The sequence below is a fragment of the Pleurodeles waltl genome, chromosome 9 (assembly GCF_031143425.1).
Source record: "Pleurodeles waltl isolate 20211129_DDA chromosome 9, aPleWal1.hap1.20221129, whole genome shotgun sequence".
NCBI lineage: Eukaryota > Metazoa > Chordata > Amphibia > Caudata > Salamandridae > Pleurodeles > Pleurodeles waltl.
The window spans coordinates 39,401,074-39,414,197 of record NC_090448.1 but is presented as its reverse complement, the minus strand read 5'-3'; the positions used below and the strand labels follow the sequence as shown (position 1 = coordinate 39,414,197).

Sequence of the window (13,124 nt, the reverse complement as noted above, 5' to 3'; positions counted from 1 at the left end):
TTTTACCTTGCTTAGAGTCTGAGCTTGGACTGAAAAGGTAACACTTTTTGGCCCCAAAACCATAACATATGATTTTTTTAAATTGTAAGTAAATACAAGCTGGCCATAAAGCCAACAATAAGGTCTAAGCGCTGCTGCCAACTTCTGGCAGCGCAGACAATAAAAACAGTGGCGTCTGCGTATAAGAATGCCGGGAGCAACCTGCCCCTGGCTTTAGGTACATCGATGCCTGGTTCAAGAAGTACATTCTCCAGATGATTAACATACATTATAAAAAGAAAGGGGGCCAAAACACATCCCTGACGTACCCCGCTTCTAAGGGCAAGGCGCTTGGTGCATTCTCCATTGCTAGCATAGCGAACCGAGGGCGTCAACCCACAATGAAGATCCCTTAGGAAATGAACAAAACTCTGATCCATCCCCATGGAGCTCAGCTCTGTCCAGAGCTTCTCCCTATTAACCTTATCAAAGGCAGAGCTGAGGTTCATGAAGGCAAGATGCAAGGAACCCTTCCTTGCCCGAATATATTTGTTGAGGAAAGATGGAGATTAAGATTCTGCTCCACCGTGCTCTGCCCTTAGCGAACCAGTACTGAATATCAGACAACGTATTTTGTTCTTCCGCCCAGTGAGTTAATCTATTCAATATGACCCTACTACCTATGATCCTAACCTTGACCTCAATTAAGGAAATGGGCCTGTAACAGGAAGGGTCATTCCTGTTCTCCTTCTTAAACACAGGTACAATAATAGAATGATGCCATGCTGCAGGGAGGGAGCAGCTAATGGTGGGATTGATATAAAGAGTAAGAGGGGTCCAGAGGTCTACAAGGGACTTAAACAGGTCCTCAGGGACAGCATTTGCCCTGGAGGCCTTACCTACAGGGAGGGATACAATAACATCCCTAAACTCCTCCCAGATTAGCGTCAATTTAGCACCCTGAACTGGGGGAGGGGGAGTGAATCATCCCCCTGATATAGAGCAATTCATCTACCACAAGGTTCAACTTGGCTTTTATAGTTTTTATAGTGATGAAAAAAGGAAGTGAGGTCATGACCCGGAACCACAATCAATATGTTAGAAATGAAATAGCTCTATATAAGGATGCAATCTTTTTAACATGGCTGCCAAGTAACTCTGTCCCATACAAGCTCAACTGTGCTCTCCACAAGACGGGATAACTCGCACATCTGTCCACATCCTCTGCTAGACTGGCATCTGATACACAGCCACGGAGAGAGGATGTCAGGTGGCAGCATTCTGGCATGCCATGACAACAAACATAGCGCTAGCAAGCTGTGCTGGTTTCGAGAGCTGCTGCCCCACCCGGTCAATTGCTCTACAAACCTAGGCCCATATTTAAGAGGGCCTAGCACCTCCTTGTGCCACATTAGCATCAATTTTTTACACTAATGTGGCGCAGCGAAGCCAAAATCACAGCGCCATATTTACAAAGTGGCACAATACATGCATTGCGCTACTTTGTAACCCCTTGTGCCACATCATTCCTGCGCCAGGCATAATGTATGCAAGGGGCTGTTCTCCTGTTAGAGGGACCTAAAAAATGGAGCAGTGGAATCTAAGAGAGCAGGTGTTAAAAGGGGGCACACCATTGCTTTCAATGGGACCCTATGTACTGCGCAGGATTGGTGCTAATCCTACACAGTACATCAATAGCGTGAAAAATGTAGACGCTATTGCTCCTACCCGGAGCAGTAGTGCACCGTATATTACATACGGCGCACACATGGTGGCGGTAGGGGGCACTAAGGGGTGCAAGAAAAGTGGCACTGCACTGGACGCAGCACCACTTTTCTTAAATCAGGCCCCTAGTCTCCACTTCCTGAGAACCAAAAATGTAGAGCTCTTAACACAAGCCATCTATATTTCATATTAAATCATATATGCTTGTCATAGCTCCTCATAGAAAAGGTCCAAAAAGAGGCATGTCCTTTGCAAATCCTTAACTTAATCAAATCATGACAAAACCTCCTTTAAAAGATTTGCACAGTGAAAACTGCTGGGGACTGTAAACATGTATTTGCCTATTCTCCAGCAGTACCTTAAATATGTGCATTAAAATCTCCAGAAACTATGATTGATTGGTCTAGTGTATGCACCTCACTGTGGTGAAATGTGCTCTAAGTCATCAAATAAATGCAGCTGCTCCCTCAATTTAGCTGTGATACAACTCAGCAACACAATAAGTATGATACACACCAATTGTTAAATAATAAAAAAAAGTTGTGTTACAACACAAATGCTTAACATGTGATTGTTCTTTGGCTACTTCTGCTTTGCCAGTACTCCAGAGCATGACTGATTGCCACCAATGTAAATCAATGCCTAACCTAAGATCTTCCAGTAGCAAGATAAATGTGGAGCACATTTGCTTACCATTGCAGCCAACAAGGTAGACATCAACTTCAATTTCATTGAACTCTCTAAAAATCTAAATAGATAAACATTAATAAACAATTAGGATATACTCATACACTTCATTTGTACATACATTTGAACAATACCAACTTTATATTCCATCAAGAGGCTGGCCCAGGAAGATTGCCCTTCTCCAGGTGTAATCACTAAGATTTCATACCATTTTGTGATAATAAGACATCAATCCCATGACACTACTTACTGGTGTATTACACCTTGTAACACATTTATTTTGCACATCTCCCTAATAATTATTTCATTATTTTATTTCATCCAATTTAGGCATTTTTCATAGCACCAAATAGTGCAAAAATGTAGAAATGCATGCAAGAACAGCAAAGTTCAGGAAGCAAAGACATTAGCTGGAGACACCATGTTCATCATTCACCAGGTTTGTAAGCTTGACAGGAGGCTCAGGATTTGCACCATTAGTATCAAGACACGCCGCATATTTACATGGATTCAACATAATGACAGCAGAGAGATTCAGTCTTGGGCTTTACTTCAACTGTCTATTCATCAAACCTTCCTCTCCTTTCTGAGACAGAAACTTCTTGAACTTCAATTTCTTTGAGTCCACCACCTTTTCATGTCTTTCATTATCACACTAATTATCTGAACTGTGCTTGTTTGGGGCTAAGATACATTTATTGAAGAGAATTCAACAAAAAGGTTTGCTCTTAAGACATCAGATGCAGGGTTTGTATGTACAGGTGGTTCCTGGACTAACAGAGTGTTCAGGTAACTGACACAGGTCCTGCTGTAAAACAACAAGAGTAAGATCCAACTAAAAATGTCATACTGACCATGTGAGAAACAATGTGATGGCCCTTATCTGTGATGCACAGTGGAACCGTTATAAACAGGCAGGCATGTAGGTCATTGCTGAGTGACTGCCTAACTCCTATTCCTTCCCACTTTAAGCCAATGGACCTGTTAATCTTTGAGATAATCGCTCACTGTAAACAAGCCGATACCAGAAAGCTGGACCATCTACACACGAGAACCCACTGCATTGCATCATTATTCCTTGTCCTTCCAGTTTTGTAGACTGGTGAACTACTGGTGCCTGAGAGGAGTGAGCATGTGTTTCACCTAAAACAATCCGACTGTATATGTTCACTTTGAAGCAGATACTACACAAACACCTCCAAGGTAGCAAGGTGTACATTTCCTAAATTTTCATCTTTGTCCCTGATTCTGACACACTCACTGCAATCCATAAGACATCCTTCTTTCGAGCCTTTCTTCGATAAGTCAGGTTCATAGAGGTCTGTTGCAGTTGTCAATGTACACACTTGGATGTTCAATATAGCCATTACTGTTTTGAACTCCGCATTAATATATATTTTTTTAGCATTGCTGTGTCTCAGAATTGTTCTTTCAAAACCAACTGAAACAGTGAATTTGGTTTTAATTTATAGCATCAATAAAGTTTATATACCCTGGTCAACTCAACTTATTTAATTAACTAGTGAGAGTGTCTCACCTGTGTAATCAAAGCATTAAGTAGTCTTTTAAGAGGTAGGTGTGCTGCAAGTTGAAGAAATTGTTGTGTCCTCCAAGAAAAAGTATGTATGTACATATATATATATATATATAGTTATAGCTAGGACCATGTTTCCATAAAAAAAGCGCTGCGCACAAAAGTTTCAGGGTGATCCGTCAGGCAGGGGTCAAGAAAAAGAGGCATAAGAAAAACATTGCGTTTCCCATGTTAATTCTCATAGGACCTTTAGACATTTCTACAGCCCAAACCACTAGATGGAATTACACCAAATTTGGCAGAACGCTAGTTGTTGGTACGCAAATTATGCTTTCACTTATTTGGTGTATATCCGTTCAGTAATTTGGGAAAAATTTAGGGAAATCCAAATTTGTATATCTCTGGCCGCGAAGTATTCACAAAAAAAGATGAGCTTGTGCAGGGAAATGCACAGCTCTGATTGGCTGCCAACACTTCAAATCAGGAAGTTCTGGCAGCCATCTTGGGACTCGGCTTGAGCCAAGAACCAGTAAAAAAGTTAAAAAAAAGACAAGGGCCAGGGTACAGGCATCCTGACACCTTAGCTCTGGTGGTGGAGTCCTAGAGGGACCTCCACATAGCAAAAAAGCATTTTTTAAATTTTTTGCTGCGGATTTGCGATATTCGCTGCACAAAAAACAAACACAGGCTTGTTTTTCAATGGGCCCCTGGGTGGGCCAGGTCCCGGGGGCATTAATATTTTTGAGTGTGGGGGGGGCGCTCATAGCCCTGGGGAACGCCACCTCCCGAGGGCTATCTACACATTAGAGGGGGCCACTTATGGCCCAGGGGACCACCATCCCCAGGGCCGGCTCCTGCTATTTCTTGGGGTGCCCACCCTCTGGATATAGCTATTTGCTGTGGCTTAGCTGCAGCTTTGAAGCTGCAACCAAACCACAGCAAACACTCCAGTTTCTTACAGCGGGACCGGTCAAACAGGTCCTGCTGTCAAACACTGGAGCTTTCATCCCGGTCCCCTGCATGCGTGCAGGAAACAGAGATGAAAGGTTTGCTTCAACAAGCACGGAGCAGGTGTTAAAAGCAGCTCCTTGCTTGCTGAAGCAATGGCACTGCAGGATAGGCCTTGAGGCTTACCCAGCGGTGCCAGATAGCTCGTAAAGGGCATTTTGTATAGTGAAAATATTAAAAAATTAAAAAAACATGGAGGGACTGTGGGGCTGCCGGTCGCAGATAGCCAATAAAGGGCTAAAAAAAAACAGGAACACTGAGCACTCGAGTCTAGCTGGACTCGTTACTCTCTTTTTTTTTTTTAAACTACAATTGTTTACAGGTAAAATTAAAGGTGATTTTATTTTTTTTAAATAACAAGTACATTTTTAATAAAAAATTTAACAGAAATATCTCATTCTCAGTATATCATACATCAAAGCCTAAGAAAGTCTCTATCTCTATCTCTCTCACTCTCACTCTCACTCTCTCTTTCAATCTCTTTCTTCCACTCACACACCCACTGAGACACTCACACACCCATTCACAGACCCACTGAGATCCTTGTGCACCCTCTCCCAGCCCCTGTCAGACCCTCACAGACCCACTTAGGCAGTCACACACCCATTCACAGACCCTCTCAGACTCTCACACACCCACTCACAGACCCACTGACACCCTTATACACCCACTCACAGACCCGCACTCACACTGACGCACCCACAAAAACACTGATGTACGCACTCACACCCAGACAGACACTCTCACAGCCACTCTCATCCCCAGATACACTGTCTCAGACCTATTCTGACACCCAGTGAGGCAGTGGGCAAATTCTGTCATGCACGGCCAAAGGGCTGTGCACAGCATGGGGTTGGGTGATTAGGGGGGTTGGCCACAGGGACTGGCTGCAGGCCAGCCCTTGTTAGCAACCCCTCCTGCGCACAGGCGACGGACGTGCACGGTGCCAGGTTGGGTGCTTATAGGGGGTTGGCCTTTGGCCAACCACAGCAGTGGTTGGATTAACGTATAGTAATGAAAATTACAATACGTAAAAAAAACATAGAAATTCACTGAAAAAAACAAAGGTTACAGTGACGTTATAGTTGGGAAATAGAATTTTTTTAAAACATAGAAATTCACTTAAGAAAACAAAGGTTACAGGGATGTTATAGATATGCTCACATTTTAAATATGGGGATCAGACTGTTCATAAAAGACAAATCTATTAGCAGGACTTAAATAACTCAAAACAAGGCCTAAAACGGAGGTTGAAGCAGTTCTTGTTTAGCCTCTCACTGATGCTCTGTTGTAATTACACGTTGAAGTACCTTGCTTGGAAGATGTGTCTTCCCTCCCAATCCAAATGTAAATCTTATTCTTGAAAATGGCTCCAGCTATGTTGAGTTATCCCACAAAATATCAACATTAACTGTGCCTCTATGGTGCCCTCTGTAAATAGAGAATCACATATTCCACCAAGAAGGAACAATATGCTCTATGTGACTTATCCCAGAGATCGTCTAGGTGGGACCTACTGGATGACTTAAGTTTAAAAAGTGATACAACACTTTGTCATTTCCCATCTCTACTTCTCTTACTTTCTTTAAGACTTTTATGCAGACGGTGTCCACAAAGTTGACAGTTGTGAAGTCCAGGATGAGAGAGTGGAAATGGGGCCTCGGCAGTCCAAGTGATTCCAGAGTTGGCTCATTGGGTTGCTTTTGGATGCTGAGGTCTTGACCCATGCTATGACTTATTGCTGATATCCCAGATCCATTCTCCTGAAAAAGAGAAACAATTCACGATACAGATGAAGATCCACATACGATCATTCTGTAGCAATGAGCAATAATTAGAATAGAATGACAAGCTACAGGTTGTTATTCTCTGAACCATGGATTGACCAGTTTGGGTTGTGCTCTTTGCCTTTGGCAACCACTGTTCTTCATTAAGAAGGGCTACATCAGTCTTATACTCCAGTAGGCGTCCACTAGTTTGACATGTACATAGTTAGGAGATGTGGCCCAAGGGCTGACGCTCGTGAAATTAGAACTGGGGAACTAGGTTTGAATCCTGGCCTTGGTTCAACATTCTGTGAATCCGAACAAATCACTTAATCTCATTATGCCCAAAAATATGATATGTAATGTCTAGCACTCATGAAAAGCACCCTAATGCACTTGGACCAAGTTAGCCCCATTTAAAATTGCAAATCAACAATACATTGTTTCAAATTTTACAGAACCTTGCCTATGATCAGTTTGTTAAATTGTCTCCAACATTTAATTTCCTTTATCACTTTACTACTTGCTATTTCTGCACACCGTACAACACTCGGAAACACCATTGACAGAGCTTCGGAGATTTCAGTAAATACACTATTAAGAAATGTGGATTTGGCCTGGATGCCATGATGCAATGTAATGTTCGGATTACTTACCAGTAGTCTTCATTACTCTGAGTCACAGTCTTCCTCCTCCCAGTCCTGACCCACATGAGCTCTGTGTAAACAGGGTACAGGCCTCACCCAATGTAGTACATTTTAAAATTAGCCCATACCAAGATGGCCGCTCTAGATACTTCCTATAATAAGACCCTTAAAAGGCAGGGCGAAAGCATATTACTTTCTTATTACCAAGCATAATGAAAACTGTGAACATTGCAATTCTTTGTAATTTTTTTATATTAACAGGAATAGAAAGTTTTCTCCTCCACGAGTGGCAATTTAGGACTGTGATGAGTAAGAAGATTAACAGTAGGTAATCCGAGCGTTACCTGCCTTATCCATCTTACTCGTCCCAGTCCTCAATCACACAAGCATATACTAAAGCACAGTACAAAGTGCAATTAAACAGCATAGGTGGACGCGCAAGGAAAACTATTTTTTAGCTTCACCCAATGATAATGTATTAAACAAAAAGTGTGATACCCGAAACATGGTATTGAATCACCATCAACATAACTGCACCAAATGAAGAAACAGAAAGTCTCCCATACACAACTGATAATGATATGAGAGTATGCAGAGGGGCCCAAGTAGCTGCTACACAAATGCACCTAGGAGAGGCTCCCATAAAAGCTACCCTGAAGATGCAGCACTGCAGGTAGAGAAGAAGGAATAGGTAGAGCTACTTTTATCTAGGCCATATATCCCAAAGGTGGACATAATAGAATGATGACTCTTATTGGACAATTCAAAAGTTACAATACAAAATCAATTTTACTTAACAGGAAGTCGAGGTACATCGAAAAAGCACAATGTAGACCATGTACAGCGCTCCACTGCCTTTTGGCTGGGTTTGCCTTGTAGAACTATCATATATATATATATATATATATATATATATGTATATATATATATATATATATATATATATATATATATATATATATATATAAAAGAAAGAAGTGACTCAAACAGATGATCTCACTAAAGAACAAAAATATATTTCTACTACAACGTTTCAGCTTCCGCCTTCCTCAGGTAGTACAAGATGGTTTGCTCAGTGGCTGCACAGCTGACACTGGTGGATTTTCAAAAAGCATCATGAGGGAAGGTTCCAATTGGAATGTGGAATCAATGCAGTCCTGAGAACTCTTCAGATATGCAGAAATCAAGTGGTATTGTCAGTGATGTTCAGTCCATCTGGATGCAGTGATTTTAAACGGTACATCCAGAAATTTTCTCTGATGTCCAGTAGTTTTTCCTTTAAAACATGTTCCACAGGGAAAATCTTCAAATCTGATAGTAAATGGTCCACAAGGTTAAAATGGTTGGCTACAGGCTGGTCAAGTTTCTTGTTAATTATTGCCGATTTGTGGTTCCTGAATCGTGTACGGAGGTCATTCACAGTTTGACCTACATATTGTTTTTTACAGCTTTGACGTTGGCACTGAATCACATAAATAATGCATCTAGAGCGACACGTAAGATGCTGTCTTATTCCATAGGTCCTTTTTGTAACAGAGCTAGTTACTGATGATGTTTGTAACAGGTATTCACATGTGATGCACCTTTTGGAATCACAGCAATGAACTCCTGCATTTGTTACAGCTTGCTTAAGTTCATCTCTCACAATAAGTGATCGTAAATTGGGAGCTCTGCGGTAAGCAATGACTGGCGGTTTTGGAAAAAGCTTTTGCAATTTTTCACAAGTAGATAGTAAGGGAAAAGTTGTTTGTATTATATTTCTGTAGTTGGGAGCTGATGGATGATAGTCAACCACAAAAGGGATTCTGTCACTTTTGTTTCTTCTGTTGTTATTCCAAATAAGTGCTTCCCTGGGTAACTGCAAAGACTTGTCAATTTGTTGCAGAATGATATGCAGAGGATAGCCTCGCTTTTTAAATAATCTAACAAGCTCCTGTAGATGGCCTTTACAAGTGTCTTCATTGCTGCAGGTGCGTCTTATTCTGAGTGCTTGGCTGTAGATGATGCTGAGTTTGGTGTGGCGTGGGTGACATGAAGTCCAGTTTAGATACAAATGAGCATCTGTAGGCTTGTGGTAGAGATCAGTTACAATTTTTTGTTCATGAATGGTGAGTAACACATCCAGAAAAGGGAGATGACTCTTCTGTGTAGTATTGCTGCCAGTGAATTTGATGGTAGGATGGATACTGTTGATAAAAGCTGTAAATTGCTCAAGTGTTCTGCTTCCTGCATTCCATATTATAAATATGTCATCAATACATATTTATAATATATATACACACATCTAAAGTTTGCCACAGAATCTTTTGCTCTGATGAAGGAGAGGGAAAGGAAACTGGGAGCACCAAATCCTGAGAGAGATGACAAGACAAAGCACCTTTACGTACAAAAGGATGTACCAGATCTTGAAACTACATTGTTTAAAAAAAAAAAAAATTAACCTAATGAAAGGGTCATAGGACACAAGTGTTCCCCTAATCTGTACCTAGAAGATATGGGCACTAAAGAAAATCTTTTAATGTGAGAAATTTTAAAGAAACTATTTGGTAAGATTCACACAGATCTTTCTGAAGACCATTAAATACTGGGGGTATATCTAAGCAACTCTCCTTAAAAAGAAACTTTTAGTAATACACTCATTCCAAATAGCTCAGATTGCTGGGTATAATTGGATCGACTGCAAAAAAAGATGTCTCTAAGAAGCTACTGCTGTCAGAATATGGGGCAAACTACACCCCAACCCATTGTCAAGCACCAGGAATTTAAGGGCCGTATTTATTGGCCCCTAGCGCCACAGGAGCGTCACTTTTTGTGATGCTCCTGTGGCGCTAAGCACACTGCCATATTTACAAGGTGGGTTAATCCACTTTTTGTGGCTTAGCGCCACCTTGTAAATATGACCCCTTCCCACGCAGCACTGTCGTGGAAGGGGCATGCAATGGGTGTTGCTGTGGGCGTGCCACAGCAACACCCATTGCATTTTGACGCTGCCTCAGATTTAGCCAGGGGTGGCGTTAGCAAGGCGCAACAAGGAGGAATACTTTCTGCTGCATGCCTAGAAAAAGCAAAATGCCAGAAATGATTGCCCTTCCTGCACATAAACAATCATTTGAAAATGACGCTTTGGCACTTCTGTGTGTGCTGCATTGTGCAGCACACACAGAAGTGCCAAAGAGTCATTAGTAATTGTTTATGTGCAGGAAAGGACACCAATCACACCCTTCAACACAGACATCATTGCACGATGGTACGATGGTGCAAGGATGCCTGCGTTGGTGCTGGCAGCTAAATTTAGCGCAAGCGCAGGGGGAAATGCAGGGGTGCGCCATATTCCCTTATTCCCTTAAAACACTTTTCTTTAAATCTGACCCTCAGTGCTTCCAGTGCCCAGCTTACAACTTTAAAGTACTTTGGCTTCTAGAATATTGAAAGGACTGTGCTACCTTGCCCCTGTTACCCAAAGCTTCTAGTCTATGCCCACTGCAGAGTTCTTTCTGACACACAAGTAAATCTGGATGGACAGTTTGGAAATATACAAGGAGACTGAATTGGTAGCTGCTGTAAAAGAGGGAACCAATGCCTGCAACACCAGGCTACGGCTATCAAGAGAACCTCCACTTTTTAATCCCTGATCTTGTGAAGAACTCTGTTCAGCACTGCAAATGGTATGAAGGCATAGAAAAGGCCACTGAGCCATTGAACACTGTGTTGCGTCCACTGCACAGCTTGCGGACAACTCTGAAGAGAGCAAAAATGGGGGATTAATGACTTTTTCTGGGATGCAAAAATGTTCCTGCCATTGTGTCCTGTACCTCCTCGGAAGCTCTACGCACAGTCGAAGAGAAAGACACATGATTATTGAGGAGGGAAAACACACCTTAGCCTGTCCACATGCCCATTCTTCATCCCCAGGAGATAGACTGTGGCTGCTGAAGGACTCTTCTTTGCTCCCAGGGTCCCTATTTATTCAGCTAGATGGCCAGTGTGAGGATTCTGGAACTGTGCAAGTGATTTGTCTATGGCCTTGTAACCTGACTGACCAATCCTGGACCAACTTATTCCCAAGAAGAGGAGCAAAAGACTATTGGTATGCTATGACCAATTCCTTCCAGGCGGAATAACACAGGCCACCACAGCCCCTGTGATGCTGGGGGCCCAGGCTCCAGGGCCCCCCTCAGCACAGTGCTCTGGCCTGAGAGCTCCTGAGTGAGTCTAGAGTGGGCCTTCCATGTACTGTGCAGGGGGGCTCTCATGTTTCATTACGCCCTTGTCCTTTTCCTTGACTTACCAATGACACTGGACTGCCCACTCCCTCCCCCAATGTGGCTCCCTCCCGCTGCTACTGATACCTGTTGTCACAACTAGAGTTTGTGGTGGAAACAAAATGATACCCCTGGCCAGATGTGAATGGCTTAGTCACCATTGAACATTTTGAGATATTGTCTGGGGCATTGGAACCAGTTTTTCGTAATACCCTGATTTCAGATCCCAATGGGCAGCAGATGGTTCACCGATGGACAAAAGTGCAGGCAGGCCCAATAGACTGGATGCAAGGCAGCAGACACATCCCCTTATGTCCTCTTGCAGTATCTTGCTGGGACTCTTGAAATAGGAGGGAAAAGACTGTATCCAAGATTTATCCTGAACAGGTCACAATGGATAAGAAGATTCTGCACTGGAAAAAGATGCAACTTTGCCTTGTTCCACAGCAATCCATACTTCATTTCACAACCTTGCTGAGCTACTTCCACACCCTTAGAAGAAGAAGTAGAAATCAACAAACCACCAAGGCAAGTAAACACTGCCAACCCTTGAAAATATAAAAATACCCACCAATGAAATGAGTACTTTGGCGAACACTCTTGGAGCCGAGGCAAGACCAAATGTACGCACTCTAGAGTGGAAATTGATTTCCAGAGCAAAAAACCTTAGGTATCTTTGTAAATCCTTATGAATAGGGATGTGAAAATAAGTAGTAAATCCAGAGAAACTAGAAACATTCCTGGAGCCACCGGAGGAATAATGTCCTGGAGAGTAACTATTTTGAATTTCTGAAACAGGATGTAAGAGTTCACTTTCTTTAAGTCCAAGTCTGGACAGAAATGCCCTGAAGGCATTTAAACCAGAAACAGCAAGGAAAAATACCCCTGTCAATTTTCTGCCCTCACAACCTGTACCACTGCTCCTTTGTTGAGCAAGTCCTCAATGCTCTCAAACCATTGCCTAAGATCTGGGCAGTGAAGGGTAGTAGTCACCTGTAAGAAATGTTCTATAGTAGTCAAATGCAGAAGACTCCCTCCCACTTGTTCAGCATAGTCACAACCTGAAACTAGCTTTATCATGGAGGAATCCTCCCTAGCAATGACCCCTGCCATGAAAAGATTGACCTGGTCACTTTGATGAAGAAGGTAGAGGTCAAAAAGCACATTAACATTCACTCCCTTTTCTTTTAGTTGGCTGAAGAACTGGTCCTTGCAGGTTTCTGCAATTTTTTTTAACTTGTTCCTCAAGCGGAAACCAAACAGGTTGACCCCACTGAAGAGGGGATGACTTAGCAAAGTCTTCTGGGACTCCTCTGCTTTCCACTGTCTCATCCGGATATGGGTCTAGCCGCTATTGCAGTTCCTGCTGCTGATGCCGCTGTACATAGTTTTTCATATGAGGCATCAGGCAGGAACTTCACTTGCTCCAACATGGAAAGATGTGAAGTGCAGTCCTTGCTAAAATGCACTTCTGTCAGTGCCTGAAAGTCATATAGCAGGGGCTGAACAGAATAGG

At 42.5% G+C, this 13,124-nt stretch overlaps 1 protein-coding gene across 1 annotated transcript in view; it reads right to left on the bottom strand.

Annotated features, from left to right (window-relative positions):
• LOC138258905 (solute carrier family 26 member 6-like) overlaps nucleotides 1-13,124 on the bottom strand; it is a 269,592-nt gene that overhangs the window by 20,729 nt on the left and 235,739 nt on the right. Inside the window, exons 18-19 of the mRNA XM_069206227.1 lie at nucleotides 6,514-6,696; nucleotides 2,398-2,452 (exon numbers count right to left, since the gene is read on the bottom strand). Of these exons, the coding sequence (XP_069062328.1) occupies nucleotides 2,398-2,452; nucleotides 6,514-6,696 (238 nt within the window). The remainder of the gene's footprint in view (nucleotides 1-2,397; nucleotides 2,453-6,513; nucleotides 6,697-13,124) is intronic.